This window comes from Scleropages formosus, chromosome 18, assembly GCF_900964775.1.
Source record: "Scleropages formosus chromosome 18, fSclFor1.1, whole genome shotgun sequence".
NCBI lineage: Eukaryota > Metazoa > Chordata > Actinopteri > Osteoglossiformes > Osteoglossidae > Scleropages > Scleropages formosus.
In genome coordinates this window covers 22763738-22788916 of record NC_041823.1, presented here as the reverse complement: position 1 = coordinate 22788916, position 25179 = coordinate 22763738, and the positions used below count along the sequence as shown (strand labels likewise).

Genomic DNA, 25179 nt, shown 5'->3' with positions numbered 1-25179 from the left:
AGAGGTTCAGCTGCAATGGAAAGGTATCCATACCTCATAGCAGCACTGGAGCAAGTGAACTGAACATTGGCATAATGAATTTCATCTTGACTCTGTGAATCTGGGATCAAATCAGCTTCTACCTGGTGACTGCAGTAGGACTGAACAGTTGCATTTTCAGTCTTTGGTTCCTCTGATGCTTTCTGACTCCCAGCTGCCCCAGAGATACTTTCGTACAAAGCGGTTTCATTTTCCTGCAAAATAAAAGCAAGACAAAGGCATGCAAAGACAAGGCAGCCTACTTGCAGGAGTCCACCAAAGGAGATCACTGATACTTCATGAGTTCTGCATCCATTTTGTGTTACACAATGTATCCTATTTCAAAAATGCCCAACACTGAAGCTGTCTGTGGCAGCCAGAACAAGAGTTATCACTGTGAATGCAGACCCAAATGTTTTCACTGCAATAGTAACATGATGTAGCCTCCTCTCTCAACTTCTGAAACCTGTTTCAGTTTCCTTATGGATCTCTGGAACTGCCAGTGTACTGTGAAGGAGGGTGACTTCATCCTGTCTCCTATCTCTCACTCAACCTCCTAGCTATGACTGAAATGCAGATCACCCCACAAAATACTACCACCCCTATAGCCCTCTCCACCAACAATTTCTTCTTGTGCTTGTTCTTGATCGTCCTGCCAGCCTTCTTGCTTGTTTCCTAGATTGCCTTGATATCTTGTTGAGCTCCTTAGCTGCAGGGTCTTCCATCTCCATTATTGAGTGCCCTGATCTCACTACTAATAAAGGAACACTCAAAGTGTACATCAAAAACTCTGTAATTTCCAGCCTAGAACCAGTTATCTGTACTGCTTGCTCAGAATGATCTCCTCGGTACTTATCATTCGGGATTCAAAGCTGGCCATTCCACCTAGACTGTCGCACATCTGAATCTACATGTCTCTGTCTCTTCTTGAAATACACTATTATTTTCTCTGAAAGATGTTAGTGTTATAATGTTGAGTCCTCCACCATTTTTTAATGGCAGATACACAGAAATGTCTGTATATATCTGAAATATATCACTTAAATGTCACGCAATCTCTGTAATGTCTGTTTTTTGGATGGTGATCACATTTAGTTGCCTCACCTCTACTGTTTTCGCTTTTGATGGCCTGGAATTATTTTTCCTGAAAGGATAAAATAGTATTTTATTTCAAGCTTGCTCTTTGCCAAAAGATTCAGCCTACAGTCAGAAAAAATATTTTCAGTTTTTTAAGACACTAAAGAATTAGAAACAAGATACATTAAAACTGGAAAAAACTGAATATTCTTTAAAAAGTGATACTGTATCTGAATTATGACTTAATGACTTTGAATTTGTGGTTTCTGAAAGGTGAAAACAACTGCTTGGCTTGTGAAGTACCAAGCTGTGTTGACTTCATGCTTAATTTCTTTTAAGTCTTAATAGGATTCTTACTGTGAAGACTGAAAAGCCTTTTTCATTTTCAGTATTTTAAACATTTAGTCTGGATAGAGGGCATTGGGAAATATGGGGAAAAGATTTCTTGGTGAACCTGGCCCTCAAATACCAAAGGCAGTTTATACTTCAAACTTTTTTATTATTTTGAAGATAATGTCTTTAACACCAGGGGGGCATGGGGGTGCAGTGGTGTGGTGGTGCAGTGGGTTGGACTGGGTCCTGCTCTCCAGTGGGTCTGGGGTTCAAGTCCACCTTGGGGTACCTTGCGACACACTGGCATCCTGTCCTGGGTGTGTCCCCTCCCCCTCCAGCCCTACACCCTGTGTGTTGCCGGGTAGGCTTACAAATGCTGATAAATTCCTGTATTTGAAGAATTATCCATCTATTTAAACAAAGCTGAAAACAGTGTCTATAGTCCAGTTGGCTGCACAGAATCTCCATGGAGCCTTTTTGGATAAAGCATTCTCATCCTTGCTTTAATTTTCATAAGCGTAAAAATAACAAAGCCTTGGAAAAGATCTAATAAGAATGCAGCATTGTGTTCTCACTGTACAGTGATACCTTTTATAACGGTGATAGAAACACACGTGGAGTTCTGAGCTCCGATTTTATTCGCTAACATACAGTAGTACTCTCCTCCATCCTCGAATCTGATATTATTAGATGGTGTAATTCTGTTCTCTCTCTGAAATATTAGTTTCATTCTTCTGAAACCAGGTGAAATTCTTCACTGGTAGGTTGGATTTGCAAGTGCAGGTCAGAGTCACTGAGCTGCCTGTTACAATTTCGCCAGAGGGACTGACTGACACTGAAATATTCTTGGGTGCATCTGAGAGAGAGAAACAAGTACATTTACAATTTTAATGCGTATTCTTGTGTAACAATTATAACATTACTACAATAAACATCCTTAAATTGTAATACCACCCATGCATATGGACAGCACTTTCCAATTTGTTTCAGCCTGAAACACAAAGATTTGGATCAGGTTTATTATCAGAGACTGAAAGTGAACTGAAAATGTTCATTTTCTTTTTAGGTAATTTACTTGTTGATTTTGTCAAGTTTTTGGAGTCACTGGCATTCTGAAGGGTCAGTCTGTGCTAAATCAGTCATGTGGTGCAGAAAGCGGGAGTTTTTGGGCAAAATGCAAAATTGTAAAGTTCATGATACCATTTATTTTGAAAATGGACTCAGAATCAAATACAGCAACCCCTCGATTTACAAATATAAACAGTTTCAGACAATGGTGGGGATACCAAACTTGCACATACACACACATTTTCAGAACCGCTTGTCCCATACGAGGTCGCAGGGAACCAAAGCCTAACCTGGTAACACAGGGCGTAAGGCCGGAGGGGGAGGGGACACACCCGGGACGGGACGCCAGTCCATCGCAAGGCACCCCAAGCTGAACTCGAACCCCAGACCCCCTGGAGAACAGGACTGTGGTCCAACCCACTGCGCCACTGCACCCCCTTACTTATGCCTACTAAAGGTCTAATTCTAATTCTTTTAAATGGGGAAAAATAATGTGGTCCCACCAAGACCTTTATGGTCCTCCGCATGTTGTAGTTTGGTGGTCACGAGATGTCCAAAATCAAAAGCCAGATATTCAATTTTGGCTCCATTATAGAGAAATCAGCTCCTTTTCTACCTCAGAAATGCTGAATCTCTTTCAATATTCAAGAAATGTCACAAAATGCATCTTTTGCAGACCCACTTGTTTCCTCATCTCCTCGTCTCCAAAAACAATATTAGACTGTGCTGAAAAATCACTTGACTGCATCATTAACTCTTGTTCTGTTGTTATATGTCGAAATATGGCCATTTGAGTTATGAATCACCACCCCTTCAACTTCTGAGGAATTTCTTTGTGTTCATGAGGACTGAACTTAGATTCTCCCCACCTCCCAGCAGTTCAGCTGGGTGAGACATTTAGATTTACATTTATTTATCCAATGCTTTTCTATGAAACAGAGAAATGTAACACAAACAAAGGGCAATTCAGACCTCCCATTCACTTGAAACACACATCTTTGGAGGGAACCCACAGAAAATCAGGGAAAACCAATATGTTTTTAAATTTCCTCACACTTTGGAGAAAAGCGTCTGCTATATAAATAAATATAAATAATGCAGAGCAACGTTAACACACACACAATAGTAAGACGGTAGGGATGTAACTCACTTACACATAACACTGAGAATGCTTTCAGACGAAGGAAGGTACTCATAATGTCTAACAGCAAAAGAATAGTTTCCTGAATCCTCACTGCTGATTGACTGTAGGTACAGGACACTGCTGATGGGGTTTGTGTTCAGTGTTGGATTTCCATCCTTGTACCAGATGAAGGTGGGATGGTCACTCAGAGAGCAGTTGGTTCTACAGGTCAGTGTCACATTCTGTCCCTCTGTCACTTTTCTGTTCACTTTCACCTTTAGACCTTTAACAACAGTAAACATTACATTGCTATGTAAAAAATTACTGTGGTGTAGTTTAAAATATCCTTGTATTGTAGATCATTTATACCAAGCAAGAATGCTATGTAAAATATATGAATATACTTTGATTCCCTTTAGAGGAATCATCTTTCCCCGTCACTACCTTGTTACAAGGTTTAATTGTTCTGTTTTAACGTGTTTGCTTTTACCCCGGAATTTGTCCTTTTATAGTATTCAGCAATCTGTTTGTGGGTGATACTCACCTTGCATCTCTTATTTTAAACACAGTGTCACACAAGTATGAGGCAGAACCGTCATCGCTCCGAAGGACGGGAGAGGAGACCGGACTCAAGTGCAGGTTTTATTTGGGGAGAGGCAAGGGAGTGGTCTAGGAACGAGCAAGGATCAGCCAAGGTGCAAACGTTGTCAGGGGGATTTCACAGAAATAGAAATCAGAGAGACGAGAGAAATGGGTCAGGGAGCTGAGGGATACGTTGAGGGGGACTGGAGCAGGAATCAGGGGTAAACATGAAGGCTAGAGAACAGAGCGTGAGGCAATAGGAGAGCAGGGTCCGAAGAGGTTCCGCAGTCTGTCCTCTAGCAGCTTACTCCTCTAATTGCCTACTGTTGATTATTGCTAGCAGGTGCAGGGGAGGAGTGTGCTGCCAGTGGCATGACAAGAAGGAGCCCTTAACCAGAACCATTCCAGAAATGCAGACAGGTACAAATGCCAAGATGCTACAATGACATACTGGGTGGGAGGCATCATGTCAAAGCTTTTCCTCCAACTATCAGAAGTTTGTGAGCTCCTGAGAAGGTTGCTGAAAAAAGCAGACAATCAGGCACTGGCTTCTTAAGCATGATGAGGCAATTCAGGAAATAAATCATCTGATAACTGTGACCACCATGCTCAAATGCAATGATGTGAAGAAGTTTATCATGGTGCAGAGTGACTCATACCAAATGGGACTAGGGTGCCGGCTTACAGAAGAGGGACAGCCAGCTGCATTCACTTCAAGAACTCACATAAATTGAGGAGGTGTGCTTGAGCTATCTAAAAGGAGTCACTGATCTCTATATTTAAAAGCCCCTGCTATCTGCACTAAAGCACCTTCACAGCATGATGCCAACTCTCCAAAGCTATAAGTAGATTACAAGATGGGGTCAGACATGTACATGGGTGAAACCCTAAAAAGAGTTCATGCAATTCTTATGGCATATGCAGCTTCGAACAGGAACACCACAATGTTAAATGCATCATCCAGACTCATTATGTGAATGTCACAGACCACAGACTGCAAAGGTTTGGCAGCATACTATGGAAGACAAAACCTTGCAGATCGTGAAGGCCATAGTCTTGTCAGGATGGTCAAATTTAGAGGAGGGTATCTCAGCCTTAGTCTGAGAATTTGGAATGTTCAGAGTTGAAATCAACATTCAAGATAGCATAATCTACAGGGGACAGCAAATAATAATCCTAAAATTGCTTAGACCACAGGTTCTCAAATTAATATATTTGAAACAGTTCCACTTAAACCCTTTAATTTCGGAAAGAGAGATTTTCAAGTCACGATGGACGACAACATACTGATTAAGCCCAAGGATAAAGGTGCTATATTCCTCAACAGTTTTGGTCTGGGGTTTAATGCTGTTGAAGTTCCATATTGGATGTTTATTTAAAAAAAGTCACTTTTGTTCATAATAAGGTTCACAGTGAAGAAATAGATAGGAACACATTCTTGCACTTTAGCAGTTTCCAGCAGACATACCTAAATCCCAGCATACAGATGGTAAATTAGAAGAAGGTGGCAGATAGCTTCACCAGAATTTTAAATACAGAGGCTACAGTGAGGTTTTGGACTAGTGTTTACAGAGAGCTTGCACACAGACATACAAACAGTACACAATCAAATGTTTATTAATGACCGCACACTGATGAAGGCCTGAGAGCGAAATGCATTTGTGTTTAAATTTAATAGTGTGATGATTACATTTAACAGAATTTTGAGTTCTGTTCAATGTGCATTTTATTTCACCCATCTTCAGTGGGTCCAGCACAGATAATATGATCTATACAGGTGGTCTCCGATTTACAATGGTTCGACTCGCGAGTTTTGACTTTATGATGGTGAGCTGGCAACAGACAATCAGTAGAAACTGTACTTCGAATTTTTCCTGGGAGAGCAATACACAGAGCTTTGATCCTTGGCAGCGGATGCATCTCCCAGTATGTCACACAGAGGTGTGTATTAAATGCATTTTCAACTTATGACGGGTCTTGGGGAACATAATCCCATCATAAATCAGGGACCACCTGTGTATTGGTGTGTTGAGCCGCTATTAAAATGATGCAACACAGTTACATTGATTTTCATGCTATTCTGCTTCACAGTACATTATATTTTTACTGGAAAAGTAGCAGGTGAAATTGCACTTAGCTGTGACTGACTGACTTAGCTGTGAGTTTAACTCCAGGCTCTCCAGTGTATCTTCCATGAGCTTGGTTTGTTATAAACCTGAACCAGTATGTTGCTGAATCTTCCTTTGTGACATTTCTTATTGAAAAAGTACAGTTATGTTGTGTATCTCCCAGGTACTTCACATGTTGACTATACTTTGGGTGCAGGGTTAGGGCAAGAGGCTCTCTACCCTTCTCTTGTTTATTATGCCATAATGTTTCTTTCACTATGTGATACTGGGAATATCTGTAAGTGCAGGGCATGACCACTGATGATGTCTTCAAAGCACAGAGTGATTTTGACAAGTAAGTCATAGCCCAGTAATTCTGACTGAAACAACCTGAAAAATAATCATACTTCTCCATAAATCTCCATTAATAATAAAAATTATTTATACAGCCACACTTAGCCAACAGGGTACAAGCCGTATTTTACAGCACTACACCATTTTAACTAAATATTCTTAATTTCAAAAAAGTTAGAGGCTATAATTGAATAAGTTTTAAAATGGATGCTTTATATTAATATTGATGTGCTCAAGAAAGCCATTTTAAAGAGTATATCCATCCATCCATCTTCCTCCGCTTATCCGGGACCGGGTCGCGGGGGCAGTAGTCTAAGCAGAGCCCCCCAGACTTCCCTCTCCCCGCAAACCTCCTCCAGCTCCTCTGGGGGAACCCCAAAGTGTTCCCAGGCCAGCTGGGAGACATAGTCTCTCCAACGTGTCCTGGGTCTGCCCCGAGGCCTCCTCCCAGTGGGACATGCCAGGAACACCTCCCCAGGGAGGCGTCCAGGAGGCATCCGGAACAGATGCCCGAGCCACCTCAACTGGCTCCTCTCGATGCGGAGGAGCAGCGTCCATAAAGATAATGAACAGAATCGGTGACAAAGGGCAGCCCTGGCGGAGTCCAACATGCACCGGGAACAGGTCTGACTTACTGCTGGCAATGCGAACCAAGCTCCTGCTCCGGTCATACAGGGAACGAACAGCCCGTAGCAACGAACCCCGAACCCCATAATCCCGAAGTACCCCCCACAGGATGCCACGAGGGACACGGTCGAATGCCTTCTCCAGGTCCACAAAACACAGATGGACTGGCTGGGCAAACTCTCATGAACCCTCCAACACCCTAGTGAGGGTATAGAGCTGGTCCAGTGTTCCACGGCCAGGGTGAAAACTGCATTGATCCTCCTGGATCCGAGGTTCGACTATCGGTCGGATTCTCCTTTCCAGTACCCTGGCATAGACTTTCCCAGGGAGGCTAAGGAGTGTGATCCCCCTATAGTTGGAACACAATCTCTGGTCCCCCCTCTTAAAAAGAGGGACCACCACCCCGGTCTGCCAGTCCAGAAGCACCGTCCCTGAACTCCACACAATGCTGCAGAGGCGTGTCAGCCAAGACAGCCCCACAACATCCAGAGACTTGAGAAACTCGGGGCGGATCTCATCCACCCCGGAGCCTTGCTACCGAGGAGTTTTTTGACTACTTCAGCAACTTCAGCCAGGGTAATGGACGAGTCCCCCTCCGAGTCCCTGGCCTCAGCTTCCTCTACGGAAGGCGTGTCGGAGGGATTGAGGAGATCCTCAAAGTACTCCTTCCACCGCCCGAGGACGTCCTCAGTTGAGGTCAGCAGCGCACCACTTCCACTGTAAACAGTGTTGGCGGAACACTGCTTCCCCCCTCTGAGTCGCCGAACGGTTTGCCAGAATCTCTTTGAGGCCGACCGAAAGTCTTCCTCCATGGCCTCACCGAACTCCTCCCAAGCCTGAGTTTTTGCCGCGGCGACTGCCAGAGCCGCGCTCCGTTTGGCCCGTCAGTACCCGTCAGCTGCTTCAGGAGTCCTATGAGCCAGCCAGGCCCGATAGAACTCCTTCTTCAGCTTGACGGCATCCCTTACCTCCGGTGTCCACCACCGTTTTGGGGATTGCCGCTGCGACAGGCACCGGAGACTTTATGGCCGCAGCTCCGAACCACCGCCCCGACAATGGAGGTGTGGAACATAATCCATTCGGACTCAATGTCCCCAGTCTCCCTCGGGACCTGGTTGAAGCTCTGTCGGAGGTGGGAGTTGAAGACCTCTCTGACAGGGGCCTCCGCCAAACGTTTCCAACAGACCCTCACTATGCCTTTGGGCCTGCCAGGTCTGTCCAGCTTTTTCCCCAGCCATCGAATCCAACTCACCACCAGGTGGTGATCAGTTGACAGCTCAGCCCCTCTCTTCACCCGAGTGTCCAAGACATATGGCCGGAGATCAGGAGAAACGACTACAAAGTCGATCATCGACCTCCGACCTAGGGTGTCCTGGTGCCAAGTGCACTGATGGACACCCTTATGCATGAACATGGTGTTTGTTATGGACAAACCGTGACTAGCACAGAAATCCAATAACAACTCACTGCTCGGGTTCAGATCAGGGAGGCCGTTCCTCCCAATCACGTCCCTCCAGGTGTCACTGTCGCTGCCCACGTGGGCGTTAAAGTCCCCCAGCAGAGCGACAGAGTCCCCAGTGGGAGCGCTTTCCAGCACGCCCCCCAAGGACTCTAAAAAGGCCGGGTACTCTACACTGCCGCTAGGGGCATAATCACAAACGACAGTGAGAGACCGTTCCCTGACCCGAAGGCTTAGGGAGACGACCCTCTCATTCACCGGGGTAGACTCCAACACATAGCAGCTGAACTGGGGGGCTATTAATAAGCCCACACCTGCCCGCCGCCTCTCACCCTGGGCAACGCCAGAATAGTGGAGAGTCCACCTTGGTCGAGAAGAGTGGTTCCAGAACCCAAGCTGTGAGTGGAAGTGAGCCCGACTATATCTAGATGGTATCTCTCAACCTCCTGCACTAGCTCAGGCTCCTTCCCTGCCAGTGAGGTGACATTCCAAAGAGTATATCCAAAATGAAAAGAAAGATAATTACCTGGTATTAAGAAAATTAGAGTAATCATCCCATATCTGTTTTGTGAAGGCATATCAGCTTTCATGAAAATAAGAGCAAATAAGAATTAAAAGTCAGACAGAGAACTAACAAAAAATCTTGCACAATATGCATGTCTAGGAAGGACATGCTCAGCATTTTCAAGGGGTCAATTTTGTGTTAAAAGTTAAAAATCAGAAGGTGGTCTACTGTAAACTGGAGTACCAGCCCAAATAACCATACTATGCATGCTGCTTAATTTATGAAATATCAACATCACATCTGTTCTGCCCGCAGATTTGTTTAGTTCATGTGATTAATTGCTTTGTTGAGCGGAACCTTTATTTCCGTAAGTTATACGCAATTTGTGCACATGCGCTATTTCCATGATGCGCTACTGTTGCGATAGGCATAGTGGAAGCGTCTTGAGTTCTGTGTGCTTTCCTATGCCCGTGGAAGCAATAACTTTTCACTCGCATTTTCACATTTGGAGACAATAAAGGAGCAAGACGCTCATAATCCTGGCTCGTGAGAATCGAGTTTGGCTTGCTGTTAAACTGCGTTAACGTACTGGGTGTGCACAACACGCAGGGAGAACAGTACAGTGAAAAGTTACACCAGCGGTGGGTGCCAGGAAAAAATACAAGAACGCAAGCATGCAGCGTCCATCTTCACCCAACTCTTCAGTCCATGCAGCATCAAGAGCGAGCTCTAAGCGCTCATCTTCTTCCAAGTCATCTATCATGGAGGCTGCTGCCAAGGCTAGAGCCTCAGCTGAAGCAGCTCTTACCAAGGTGGCTTATGCTAAAAGACAGCTAGAAATAAAAAAGCAGAGAGCTAGGCTAGATCTAGAATTAGAAGCATTGGAGATTGAAAAGGAAGCGGAAGCTGCGCGAGTAAACGCTGAAATCTTAGAAGCAGCCGCAGCTATGGGAAATGGTGACATGCAAAGTGTGAGGAGCGCTGTCTCGCCACAAGTGATTCAGCAGCGCACGGAAGAATATGTGCGGTGCCGGTCACAGGTCAGTACTCAGACTCCTGCTTTATCGCATCACGATGAAATCCGGCACACTGCGAACAATGATACTCAGCAAACAACACCTGTAGCTGCAGAGGAGAAGCCTCCGCTCAATCTCTTCAGACCCTCAGCAGATCAGCACGCATGTGCAACTGAACGCATACTTACTTCACGACCATCGGATTACCCACGCAGAGAACATGGTCAGCATCCTTCTCATGCTAACACTTCAACCATGTTAGACTTTGCCAAGTTCCTAGCACGCAGAGAATTAGTGACCACTGGTCTCTCCAAATTCGATGACACGCCAGAGAACTTCAGAGCATGGCAGTCCTCATTCCTCAACGCGACACAGGGCTTGGGGCTCACATATAGTGAAGAGTTGGACCTTCTCGTGAAATGGCTGGGTAAAGAGTCATCTGAGCATGTGAAAAGGATCCGTGCCGTTTACGTTACTGACCCCAGAGCTGCCCTCCATCTGTCCTGGGAAAGACTTCAGGAATGCTATGCTACACCAGAAATAGTGGAAAATGCCCTATTTAAAAGATTGGATAGCTTCCCCCGTCTGTCGGCTAAGGACAACACAAAACTGAGAGAGCTCAGCGATCTTCTCATGGAGCTGCTCGCAGTTAAAAATGATGGCTATCTTCCTGGCCTGGCCTACCTCGATACTCCTCGTGGGATAAAGCCCATAGTGGAAAAGTTGCCTCCAGGCCTGCAAGACAAATGGCTCTTCACCGGCTCACTATACAAGGAACAGCACAGAGTAACTTTTCCTCCTTTTTCATTTTTTGTTGACTTTGTCTATGACCAGGCTAAGGCCAGAAATGACCCAAGTTTCACCTTGTCTGGCAGCGGTCAGTCTTATAACAAAGGTGAGAGAACTCAGTCAAAGCACAGCGGATTCAAGACTGCTATATCTGTGCAAAAGACAGACGTGTCTGCCACAGTTGACGCAGACTCCACAAGCACTACAGAGGCTGAGAGAGGAGACAATGATCTAGCCCGATACTGCCCTGTGCACAAGAAAACTCATCCTTTGGAAAAATGTAGGTTATTCAGAATGAAAACATTGCAGGAACGAAAAAGCATCCTAAAGGAACACAAACGCTGTTTTAAGTGCTGCTCTCCAAGGCACCAGGCCAAGGATTGTCAAGCGACTTTGAAATGCGGCGAGTGTGAGAGCGAAAGACACTGCTCTGCAATGCACCCTCTCACCTCCCAACCTCCTGCTTCACTGACCACTCTAGAACCAGACGCAGAAGCACGAGGCAGTCCTCCACTCGAGGTGACATCACGATCCACCAAGGTCTGTGGAAAGGGCAGCCTCACGCGGTCCTGCTCAAAGGTGTGCCTGGTGCGTGTCTTCCCCCGGGGTCAACCGGAGCACTCCATCAAAATGTATGTCATCATTGACGATCAGAGTAACCGCTCACTGGCCTGCTCTGAATTTTTCCACCTGTTCCGGGTTGAGAGCAACCTGTCACCATACCTGATGAAGACATGCGCAGGCACCACGGAGATGACTGGAAGAAAGGCGGTAGGCTTTCAGATTGAAGCAGTGAATGGAGGTGTGTGCATGGACCTTCCACCACTCATTGAGTGCAATGAGATAATGACCAATAGATCTGAGATTCCAACTCCAGAGGTCGCTCTCGCACACGCTCACCTAAGGCACATTGCTCCCCACATTCCCAAGCTAGATCCTGACGCACAGATGATGATCCTGCTAGGGAGAGACATGATACGTGTGCACAAGGTGCGAGAGCAACTCAATGGACCACATAATGCACCCTTTGCTCTGCGTCTAGACTTAGGCTGGGTAATTGTAGGTGACGTGTGTATTGACAATGCTCATAAACCAACTCTGGGTGTCTTCAGAACCCACATCCTACAGAACGGACGCCCGTCTCTCCTCACTCCTTGTCATAACAGCATCAGGGTAAAGGAAAAACCGTGCTACGGCGGGGAGCGCAGGTATGGTCTCTCTACATCCACGTCAAACCCTATGCAACCTGAAGACAAGCTCGGGCTTATGGTCTTTCAGCGTACAGACAATGACAACAAATGTGCCATGTCCTTCGAGGATGAGATCTTTCTAAAGATTATGGAGAAAGAAGTCCATCAGGATGAAAAGAACAATTGGGTAGCTCCCTTACCGTTCAAGTCACCTCGTCCCCCACTCCCGAACAACAGAGAGCAAGCACTGTCCCGCCTTAGGTCTTTAAGACGCACTCTGAGCAAAAACGCGGAGATGAAGCAACAGTTTTCCTCCTTCATGGAAAAGCTCTTCGAGAACAAACATGCAGAGAAGGCACCGCCCATCCATGAGAAGCAAGAATGTTGGTACCTGCCCATTTTCGGGGTGTACCATCCGCAGAAGCCAGGGCAGATACGAGTCGTGTTTGACTCAAGCGCCCAACAACACGGTGTCTCCCTCAACTCAGTGCTGCTTACAGGCCCCGATCTGAACAATACTCTCCTGGGTGTGCTGTTACGGTTTAGGAAGGATCTCATCGCAGTCACTGCTGATATCCAACAGATGTTTTATGGATTCCTGGTAAAGCACGACCACAGAGACTACCTGAGATTCCTGTGGCATAAAGACAATGACCTATCCAAAGAGATAGAAGAATATCGCATGCGAGTGCATGTCTTTGGCAATAGCCCATCCCCGGCGGTTGCTATCTACGGTCTGCGGCGAGCTGCTCAGAAAGGAGAACCAAAGTATGGAGCTGACACAAGGCACTTTGTTGAAAGACACTTCTATGTGGACGATGGGCTCATATCCCTTCCTACAGAGTCTACAGCTGTAGACCTACTGAAGCGTACTTGTGCATCACTTGCAGAGTCTAACCTGAAGCTGCACAAAATCGCATCAAACAGCATCACTGTGATGAAAGCCTTCAAACCAGAAGAACTGGCCTCAGGCATCCAAGACCTGGGTCTAGATGATGAGACTCTGCCGGCCCAAAGGAGCCTAGGCCTATGCTGGGACATCAGCACAGATATGTTCACCTTTAAAGTAGCTGTCACTGACAAGCCTTACACCCGTCGTGGGGTGCTATCAGTCGTCAACAGCATCTTTGACCCCTTGGGTCTGGCAGCACCAGTGACGATCAGAGGCAGATTGCTGTTGCGGGAGCTGTCCAGTGGAGTTCAGGATTGGGATGCTCCTCTGCCAGATGAAAAGATGAGCAAATGGGAAGTGTGGAAATCGTCACTTCAGGAGCTAAGCAGTCTCCACGTGCCTCGCTGCTATATACCCAAGTCACTCTCAAGACCTATGTACACGGAACTGTGTCTTTTTTCCGATGCCTCAAACTGGGCCATAGGGGCAGTAGCTTATCTAAGAGCTGTCACTGAAGATGGCCGTTGTGAAGTTGGATTTGTCCTGGGAAAGGCAAAACTATCACCGCAGCCGGAGCCCACAATCCCACGCCTTGAGCTTTGTGGGGCCGTCCTGGCGGTTGAGATAGCGGAGCTGATCTTAGACGAACTGGACCACAAGCCGGACGCTGTACAATTCTACTGCGACAGCAGGGTGGTCCTCGGATACATCTGTAATGACTCAAAGCGATTCTTTGTCTACGTACACAATCGCGTGAATCGCATACGCCAGTCAACGTCCCCTGAGCAGTGGCATTACGTCCCTTCAGAAGAGAACCCAGCCGACTTAGCCACCAGATCTGTGGCTGCATCACAGCTCATGAACACAATGTGGTTCAAGGGACCTGACTTCCTCTATAAGCCTCCAAAGCCAGAGAAGCACGAGCACTTTGAACTGATAGACCCTGAAATGGACGTGGACGTCAGACCGCAAGTAACGGCTCTCGCTACCCACATTGAAGCTAAGCGAGTTGGCTCTGAAAGATTCCAGCATTTTTCCACATGGAACTCCTTGTTGAGAGCTGTTTCCCTCTTGATACATCAGGCACGTTCCCACAAGTCAGGCTCCACCGACACATCGCAGCACATGTGTAAAGGATGGCATCAATGTAGCAGGCCTCGCACTCCTGGAGAACTCGAAGCAGCCAGGAGGCTCATACTAGACTCTGTTCAAAGAGACACATATCCGAACGAATATGCTGCTCTTCAAGCAAACACAGAAGTCCCTAATTCAAGTCCAATCCTGACCCTTGACCCCTACATCAGTGATGGCCTCCTGAGGGTCGGAGGGCGTCTCAGACATGCTTCCCTTGAATCAGAGGTAAAAAACCCAATCATCCTCTCAAAGAATAGCCATGTTACCAAGCTGCTTGTGAAACACCATCACATGGAAGTGAAACACCAGGGGCGTCAGTTCACAGAAGGGGCCATCAGAGCGGCTGGACTGTGGATTGTTGCTGGCAAGAGGCTGGTGAGTTCTATCCTTCATCGCTGTGTAATATGCCGAAAGCTCAGGGGGAAGGTAGAAGTGCAAAAGATGGCTGACCTCCCTCCGGAGCGGCTCAACACATCTCCACCCTTCACGTACGTGGGGCTGGACATATTTGGACCATGGTCGGTGGTCACTCGACGCACTCGTGGAGGTGCAGCGCAAAGCAAAAGGTGGGCCATTCTGTTCACATGTATGAGTACCAGGGGAGTACACATCGAAGTTATAGAGTCTATGGATGCCACCAGCTGTATCAATGCATTGCGGAGATTCTTTGCAGTTAGAGGCCCCGCAAAGCAGCTTAGGTCAGACAGGGGGACTAACTTCGTCGCTGCCAGCGCGGAACTGGGCATGGGGTGTCTTGATGAGAGGCAGACCAGCATCCTGAAGTATCTCCACAGCAACGGCTGCACATGGAAGTTCAATCCCCCGCACGCCTCCCACATGGGGGGAGTGTGGGAGCGTATGATTGGGGTGACACGCAGAATATTAGACTCTATGCTTTTACAAAACAAACGCACTCACCTGACACATGAGGTTCTGTGTACCCTGATGGCAGAGACCTCAGCAATAATCAACGCAAGGCCGCTGGTCCCCATCTCATCGGATCCCTCCTCACCAGTTCTGCTATCCCCTGCCATGCTCCTAACTCAAAAGCCAGGCCTACATGCTCCACCAGGAATCTTCACTGGAAAAGATCTCCTGAAAGGCCAGTGGAGGCAAGTGCAAGCGCTTGCGAATGAATTCTGGGGCCGTTGGAGAAACGAATACCTAAGCACGCTCCATTCAAGACGCAAGTGGCACAGAACGCATCGGAACCTGCAACCTGGGGACATTGTGCTGTTACACCAAAGTCAAGCGCCTAGGAATGAGTGGCCAATGGCTCTGGTCACGTCAACCTCTCCAAGCAGCGATGGAAAGGTCCGCACAGTTGAAGTACGGACGTCATCTCAGGGCACCTCGAAGACTTACCTGCGGCCCATCTCCGACGTCGTCCTTCTGCTGGAAAATGACTGGGAAGGACGGGATTGAAAAGGACAGAGAGAAAACAGCTTAAATTTAGTGGCATTAGTTATGCCAGACGGGGAGTGTTCTGCCCGCAGATTTGTTTAGTTCATGTGATTAATTGCTTTGTTGAGCGGAACCTTTATTTCCGTAAGTTATACGCAATTTGTGCACATGCGCTATTTCCATGATGCGCTACTGTCGCGATAGGCATAGTGGAAGCATCTTGAGTTCTGTGTGCTTTCCTACGCCCGTGGAAGCAATAACTTTTCACTCGCATTTTCACATTTGGAGACAATAAAGGAGCAAGACGCTCATAATCCTGGCTCGTGAGAATCGAGTTTGGCTTGCTGTTAAACTGCGTTAACGTACTGGGTGTGCACAACACGCAGGGAGAACAGTACAACATCTTCCAAATTATTTTGAAATCAGAAATGTGCTCATATTGTTCTTTTGACATTGTGGTTTTAGAAGTTAGTCAACATGCCGATGATAAATAGACTTCCCAAATGGATGAAATGCTTTACACACTGAAAATAAAAAGAAAACTTTCACCAGTTCCCAACTCCCCTCACCTTGGGTGCCTTAGACATTCACAGTCATTTACATTTATTTATCAGAAACTTCTCCAAAGTGACTTCCAATGTCCTCTGTGCAGTGTTATCAGCCAACACACCTTATTCACCAAGGTGACTTACACTGCTAGATGCACTACTTACAATGGGTCACTCATCAATATATCAGTGGAACACACTCTCTCACACACTATGGCTGAACCTGAAGAGCATGTCTTTGGACTGTGGGAGGAAACCAGAGCACCTAGAGGAAACCTACACAGACACAGGGAGAACATGCAAACTCCACACAGACTGAGTGCGGGGGAGCGGGGGGGGTTAACCCACATACTCTCGCACCACCCAGGTGGTGTCAGAGAGCAGCGCTACTTGCTGTGCCACCGTGCTGCCCATGGTGTTCTGTTTAACAGATGATAGCGTGTACCACAGAATCCTGATTAGAGATTAAAGTAGTAAACCATCAAATGTCTGAACTTAAATTGAGGAAAGAGAAAAATAAAGCTTGTGCAGTTTGTATCAAATTCTGACAACTTGGTTGGTGTTGTCAGATTAAACTGGCAACTAAATAGCAATTGCAATAGGACTTAGTACAAACTGATACAGTCTATTGTGAAGGAATTCCACATCTTGTCATGATAGGTTTTAACTTTCATTTAAAAAAGAGCCATAATTGACATTAATTTTATTGAAGTAATCCAACCATCAAAATTAACAACCTGAAAAATTACGCACATGCACACGTTTAAGTTAACCTTCATATTAAATACGAAATCTTCACCTACTAAATAACAGTTTACTTACTTTTTTGATGTTTCTGCAGTTGCACTCAGTATGAGTTTCAGTAAATGTTACTTATCGCAGCAGGTGTGATTGCAACAATGTTAGACACGGACGGATGTTGCTGTTACGTCTGAACACGGGTGAAAAGTGAATTGACACCAAGTGCAGAGTTGGGGTGAGAAATTTACCCAGGTGTCTGGCAGTGGCAAGCATATACCTGCCACAGCAATATCTAAATGATGTCATGAAGCGGTGCAATTAAATCAGAATTTAATATATTTGATACGGATTCACGGGACACCAGTACTGTGTTGTGTCTCAATACGGCAGGGCCTCTAGATTAAACATTTCAGTATTACTGAAGTATGGTTTACAGCAGACCTGCGGTGACTTACAATTGCCTGTAACACAAGGAGCAGTACCTTCATGTGAAACATGAAGAATGCATGCAAAAAAAGGGAGAAATAAACTGACTTTCTCAAAACAAGTGAAAATAGAGAAGTTCTGCAAAGTGATCAGTCTTCCCCTTTTTATAGTCCTTTCTCATGGTTTTTTCAGCACACTGCTTCCATCACACTTCTTTACAACTTTTGCAAAGCATAACGTTGCAACATTTTAGAATAAATGCAAAGAATGAAGAATGTTACAAACTCAAAGTTCAAAAGAACTCTGTCCAAAGAAGTGTAACAGCACCCAGGGACATTATTATTGAAAATGGATTATTTTCTGCAAAAAAATCTCCAGATGAGCCTAGCTGTTAAATACTGATCAAATGGACTATTAGAATGCGAACGATATTGTGACTATATCAGGCACACTTGAATAGCAGACCATAAAAAATACCAGGACAAAGGTCTGTAGCCTGGAAGACCAGCTCTGTCTCCACAAACATGATATCACAATCATGTGGAGCTTGTGGGAGGTCACACATCATCTGTCTCTGACAAACAATGCCAGATCAGCCATCTGGAGATTCACGACTTCTGTTCTTGGGGTTGCAAGGTTTTGAAAGAGTGGACTGCATGTTACCAGCTCCAACATCCAGTCAACCTGAGTTGTTTAATTTGTCAGTTCTCACACTGGGCCTCTATACTACATACACAAAGTTGGAAACTCCCTCAACCATAAGGGGAGCCAAGATAGTGCTCCAGAAGGACATATTTGACTGATGTTCTGAAGAACTTTGTTTGCTTAACTCAGTTATTTAATTTCTTATTTCTACATTAACTAATTTTTCTTATGCTTTCCTCAAAAGCAATTTACAGTATTAAAGTACTTACAATTATTTACCTATTCCTACAGCTGGGTAATTTACTGAAGCAATTTAGGGTAAGAATATTATGTTTATTCATTTAGCAGATACTTTTCTCTGAAGCAACTTCCAATGAATACTCTGCAACAGTACCAGTCCACACCTTGTTCACCCAAGGTGACTTGCAATGAGTCAATCTTTCATGCAGCAGTGAAACACACTTTCCATCATTCACACATGTCATTGAGCTATGGAAGGAAACTGATGCACACTCAAACAGGAAGAATATATAAATACCACACACAGACAGACCAAACCCACGTTCTCTTGCACTACTCAGGTGCTGTGAGACAGTAAGGCTACTCACTGTGACCTCATACTATCCAAGGCTACTACAGGTAGCAACAACTGGCAAAGACAAAAACTCAGTATGAGACAGCCTGCTGAACACTCGAGAGTTCCTCTGGGCCACTCTAAGCCACCCTATCCCCACAACCGTTAGGGGGTTACCCACTGAATGCCCCAGAATCCCCCAGTGGCAAACAGCTCATCAGTAACGTGACAACCAGTCATAATGGAACACAGGACTATGTGCAAGAATAGACACTAACACCAAATATTTACATCAGCCCCCCTCAGTGCCATTACAACTAGGGTTGCCAACCCCTGCAGAAGAAAATAAGGGACACTTTTGGGTTCTTTATAGGAAAATAAGGGACACTCAGAATTTCTTTGTAACTAATGTATATGTGTAAAAAATAAGCCTCTGCTTGACTGAATTAAATGCTAAAATGAATCTGAGACATTTAATTTGCTTTTAGCTAACTCAAATCAAATGGAGTTTTATACTGGAAATGTATTTTAGGATGCATCAAATGCATTCTTTTTAGGGATGCGCATGGTCAGCAACAATACTCAGATAGGTTATGAGTGATTGGTATTAACAGGCCCAAAGTGTGCCCAGAAAACATACCCCACACCATTACACCAAAGGACTGTTGACACAACGCAGGATGGGTCCATGGGTTCATATTGTTGACACCAACTTCTCACCCTACCATATGTGTGCATCAGCAGAAATCGAGATTCATCAGACTAGGCTTCATTTTTCCAGTCTTCAACTGTCCAGTTTTGGTGAACCTGTGCCCACTACAGCCTCAGCTTTCTGTTGTTGGCTGGCAGGGGTGGAACCCAATGTGGTCTTCTGCTGTTGTAGCAAATCCACCTCAAGGTTTGTCATGCTGTGCATTCTGAGATGCTTTTCTGCTCACCATAGTAGTAAAGAGTGGTTACATGAGTTACCGTAGCCTTTCTGTCAGCTTGAACCAATCTGGCCATTCTCTCCCTCTGACCTCTCTCATGAACATGGTGTTTCCCTCAGCAGAACTGCAGCTCACTGGATGTTTTTTGTTTTTCCCGTCATTCTGAGTAAACAGTTTGACCTTCCCTGTATTGCCCTCTACAGGCAAGGACTGAATCACACAAAACCATGTTAAGAAAATTTATCTTTGGTCCAAGACATCTTGTAGTGCATGATGTAAATACTGAACTGAAAACCTGAAAAATCATAGGTTACTCTTTTTATTATTTGGCACAAAGTAATGCAAATAAGTCTACAATGCATCATGGGAAAATATGTAAATAAAATGCATACCAAAAACATCGTAGAAAGAATGAAGGAAGGCCTCTTATTAACTCAACATTCACTTTTAAACTGGCTACAGTGCTGCAGTATTTGATTTTTTCCACTTGCAGTGCCACTGCATGGGGGGCGTGGTGGCGCAGTTGGTTGGACCAGGTCCTGCTCTCCAGTGGGTCTGGGGTTCGAGTCCCGCTTGGGGTGCCTTGCGACGGACTGGTGTCCCGTCCTGGGTGTGTCCCTTCCCCCTCCGGCCTTACGCCCTGTGTTGCCGGGTAGGCTCTGGTTCCCCGCGACCCCGTATGGGACAAGCGGTTCCGATAATGTGTGTGTGTGTGTGTGCAGTACCACTGATTTGACTGAGTCAAGAAATAATCCCCACTTTGTGAACTGACTGCATGGAAATTGAGAGTTTTTTAATGATGTACGTCCTCATGAACTATGTCTCTCTTTCTCATAATGTAATGCACAAATGGTAGTTTTCTATGAGATGTACATTGCTTTGGAGAAAAGCATGTGCAAAATCAATACATGTAAATGTAATATAATGTAAATGAACAGTCTATACACTACAATGAACCTGGAAGTCCTTTAATACCCTTTAACTATTACATGACTGGTGAATTTTCTATTAGGTGTGTATCTTTGATAGAGGATTCCTTCACTGACAACAGTAGACAAGAGCATTCCATTCAGTCTTCCAGTCTGACCTCACATATCCCACATGTTCACACAGACGGGTTCATTTCTGAGGGGACACAACAGGTGTGGAATTTTGCTTCTTTATACATACTGACACACAACAACAAAATAGATGGAATTCTCTAATAATAATGAACAGCGTTATATATTCATTTACTTCTAGCATAGAACTCTTTTTGAAATCAGCGAAGGTTCCATGCATATACAGTTTATCATGACCTGGATGAACCAACAGGGGGAGTTTTAACTATTCCCAGCAGCAACCAGTGTGTGGACCAAAATGTGCATGTGCGTATATGTGTAAGGAGTACCTTTCAGGTTTTTTTCTTATTGTTTGTTTTATTTATCCTAATAGATGTTAATGGAATCGAGGGTTTGTAGAAAATGTAACACGTATGGATTTGGCACATGCTTTCCCCAAGACATCATGCAGACTTGAACCACTAAATTTATCACAACCCATAAACTGGACTTCCAATGAAAACATTATTATAGCAAGACTCTGTACCAATTCTTCTTGCATCTGCACACACATAAATGCATACACATACAAACTTAGGAGACAGAAAGAAGAGGAATGGAAAGTAAATGTTAACATAGCTGATTGCAGACTAAAAACTGCACAACATGAAATGTAAATGTGAAAAACAAGTTATGGGTGCACATGAATATTTTTAAATTTTGTCATTTTCCAGAAACAATGCTTCCGTTGTCATTAGTCTTATGGAAATATCTCGCCAGCTTCTGTTTGCTTTTATATGGCTAAGTGTTTCACAAAGTTATCAACATATCTTCTAAAATAATACCAAGAAACATTATGAGGAAAAGATGAACCTGCTTCACTCAGTACTCAGTGTTACAGAGAAAAATTTAAACAGTCTGAACACAGGTAGGTGGGATTTTAAATAAACAGGATTGGAAATACCTGGGGGTGAGAGAGTGACTCAGAAATCACACACAAACACACACACGGAGGCCACTTGTTCCTAGCAGGGGTCACAGCGAGCCGGAACCTAACCCAGCAACACAGGGTGCAGGGGACACACCCAGGGCAGGGCACCCCAAGCAGGACTCAAACCCCAGACCCCCTGGAGAGCAGACCCCAGCCAAGCCCACTGCACCACCATGCCCTTATTTTCACCCAGAAATCATTAGAGTACAATTTCCTCTCATACAGACTTTCACCAATGTATGTAATGCGTGTATTATTCCGTATCAGTCTCACCTCGTATGACCACTATAACTACTTCTCCTGCATACCTAACTATCCTGTATTTGTCATGAACCGATTTGTGGGTACAGATTCATCACAAATCCACTCTTAAATGGGAATATTTAACTGTTTTGACAGTCATATTACCAACTGAATAAAATCTGTAGAATCCTGAAACAATGTCTTTGACTGTACAGTTACTAAACACACACACACACACACACACACACACACACACACACACACACACACACACACAGATTTTCTGAACCGCTTGTCCCAGACGGGGTCGCGGGGAACCGGAGCCCACCTGGCAACACAGGGCGTAAGGGGACACACCCAGAACAGGATACCAGTCCGTCGCAAGGCACCCCAAGCAGGACTCGAACCCCAGACCCACTGGAAAGCAGGACCTGGTCCAACCCACTGTTCCACTGCGCCCCCCAGTTACTGAACATAACAAAATAAGATTTTGATTAATTACAGGCAAACTGAAAAAGGAAGTTCAATTCAAAATTCACACAACATTTGGAGAGCGTTGTATTGTATTCAGCCCTCTTACAGTAACTTGGCAGTTTATGTAATAACAAACTGGAAACAGTGGTCGGTCACATGCTCTTCTGCTTTTCACAAGCCTGACCTTCTGGTAAACTAGAATAACGTACTTCAGCCATACTGTTTTGCATGTGTTTAGTGAAGCAAATAAACAGATGTTGTCTGGACAATGAAGTGATCTTACACAGAATATGCATAGTCAAAAAGCTCAATTTTTCCCATAATATGTTACCAATATGTGAAGTGCTAATGATATGTGCCATTAGTTAAAATACACTCTGAACATGCATAGATGTCATGGAGACAGCCTGACCAGTTCAAAGGATACTGAATAAAGAGGCAGCTCAACAACATTTCTGCTGCTTCTGTGGGAAAATGTACAAAAACAAGAGAGGACTGAAGATTCTTCAGTAAGTCCAGGTGCAGCACAAGAAATCTGCAGCGCCTTATGAACTTCTGCAAGAAGATCTAGTGCAGATCCCTCATATAGAAAATACAGGCCAACCTGTGTTTGAGATTAATATCAAGAGAGCCTACACTGAATGAATTCAAGAGCATGGCTAGAAACACAAGGAGCAAATCTGTGTTAGGACCAAAGGGAATGCTATTAAAAGTCTAAGAACTAACCAAGACTTTGGAAGCTGCTGCAGGCAATCTGGAGTCATAGAAAGACCCCTCTATGTTGACAGAAGGTTGCTTTTTTGCAAAGTAAGAAGACTTACATACTACAAATAAGTTTAGCATGACATTTCCATTTAAATTTAGGGGGGAAGTTAATACGAATAGTTACAGATATTTGCATAGAAAGACAGTGTTCTGAGATTTCAAGGGTACATCGAGCAAGCGCTATTCCTCAGCTAACCAGTGAGGCAAAATCTAGTTTAATCTCACTAAACAAAGAAAGGATGTTCTGAGCTCCTTGTTAACTGCCAGGTCTCTGAGTGTCTTTGAGTTTCACCAAGTTTGTTCAGCAGTATATAGTTTGGTCCAAGTTTTTTCTTTGTTGAAATAAATTCTGATTATGAGTTGAAAATTCACTTTATGGAGGTAATCCACTTTACGAAGACCCCTCACCCCCTTGCCTCTCCTCTGCTGCACAATTCAAAGAGCTGTCCACAGACTATGCTTCCATTTTTTTTCCTCTCAGCTTCATCTTCGCCTTTATACTCTTTGTCCTCTAACATCTAGACCAGCACACCCCAGTTCCACTACACCGCTGTCAGATGTACAACATGCCAACGGGACCAAACTCTAGACTTTGGAGCAATGATGACAGAAATCCAGAACTCCCACAGACCTGGATATTTAAAAGGAACTCCTAATGACCTTCCACTCTACTGTTTCATCAGCTAAAACTACTTGTAACAACAAATTACAGAAGGCAATTAAAAATCCACATAGACCCTTCTACCCCTTTTCATCCCTACTCTGGCCTTCTCTTCCTCATCTTTCCTCCTTTTTTTGAGGGGACAGTTGGTAGTGTAGTAAATGAATAAATGTAGTGATCCTGTGCACAGTACAAAGTCAAAACAGGTTACAAATAGGAAATACCTGGATTTCTAATCACCACCTACAACTCAACATCTCAAAATCAGAAATTCCTGTCCTGCAGATACATCCTGCATAACATCCACAGGACCCACCTTTATCTCACAAAAAACTCTACACAACTCCTGGTTTAGTCCATGGTGATATCCTACCTGGACTACTGCAACTCTATTCTGTCTGATCATCCACCATCCACTATCAAACCTCTCCAGGTAAGCAAAACATAATAAAAATCACAGTTGACCTATTGGAAAATAAGTCCAATCCATGGCTTTTGAGTGTAAACATAACACCCAGAAAGGTTAAACATGTCTAAAATTTTTTTAAATTCCGGAATAATCTTCATCTGACTCGGATTAAGACCCAATGAATCAATTAAGTTCTGAGACCTTACAAAAAATTACACTAATGGATCAACTGTGGTACTCAAACTTTGCACAGAGTGCATTTATGTTGTGTTTTTATTATTGGTTAAATTCAGTAAAAGAATCCTATTCAGTGTTACAGTTACTTCTAGGAGGGAGTGTGGTGGCGCAGCGGGTTTGACTGGGTCTTGCTCTCTGCTGGGTCTGGGGTTTCAGTCCTGCTTGAGGTGCCTTTGTGACAGAGCGGCATTCTGTCCTGGGTGTATCCCCCCCCCTCCAACCCTGCGCCCTGTGTTGCTGGGTTAGGCTCTGGTTTGCTGCAACCCTGCTGTGGGGAAGCAGTTTCAGACAGTGTGTGTGAGAGTTACTTCTAGGGTTCAACTTTATTATTTTATTTTCTTTTATAAGTAGATTGTTATTTGCATTTATGTTTTATTTTCATATTTTGGTATTCAGCAAAGTAAATAGTAAATTGCACATTAAAATTTGCAGATATATGTCTTCTAAGTTCTGCCCTGCAGAGGTTGCATTAACTTCTTTTCACTTAGGAAAATCAACAAATCTTGTAATTTCAGAAAGGGTAGTCTCCAAATACAAAATCTGCACTGAACCAGGGGTTATTATATATATATGAAAGGACTGGCAACCCCCCTGAAAGGTATGCAGGCTTACCTAAAGGTAAGACAACCTTTGACAGGTAAACAAAATAAACCAGACAAAACCAAGTAAACAAATATAAAAAAGCAATTTGTACAAGATGAATTAAGTACTAAGATGAAATACTGAAAATAATTTAACAAAATCATTATAAATCTGGACTGAATACTGGTAAATTATTTCTTTCTAATGGGGGGTGCAGTGGGTTGGACCGGGTCCT

General features: G+C 44.5%; 1 protein-coding gene across 1 annotated transcript; it reads right to left on the bottom strand.

Moving 5' to 3' along the window:
- Window positions 1–2114: 2114 nt before the first annotated feature.
- LOC114912580 (B-cell receptor CD22-like) lies at window positions 2115–6622 on the bottom strand. The gene is made up of 3 exons (XM_029260101.1): window positions 6346–6622; window positions 3732–3902; window positions 2115–2284 (listed from the first exon to the last, which is right to left on the bottom strand). The coding sequence occupies exons 1-3, from the start codon at window positions 6620–6622 to the stop codon at window positions 2115–2117; spliced, it is 618 nt and encodes a 205-aa protein (XP_029115934.1).
- Between the last annotated feature and the right edge of the window lie 18557 nt (window positions 6623–25179).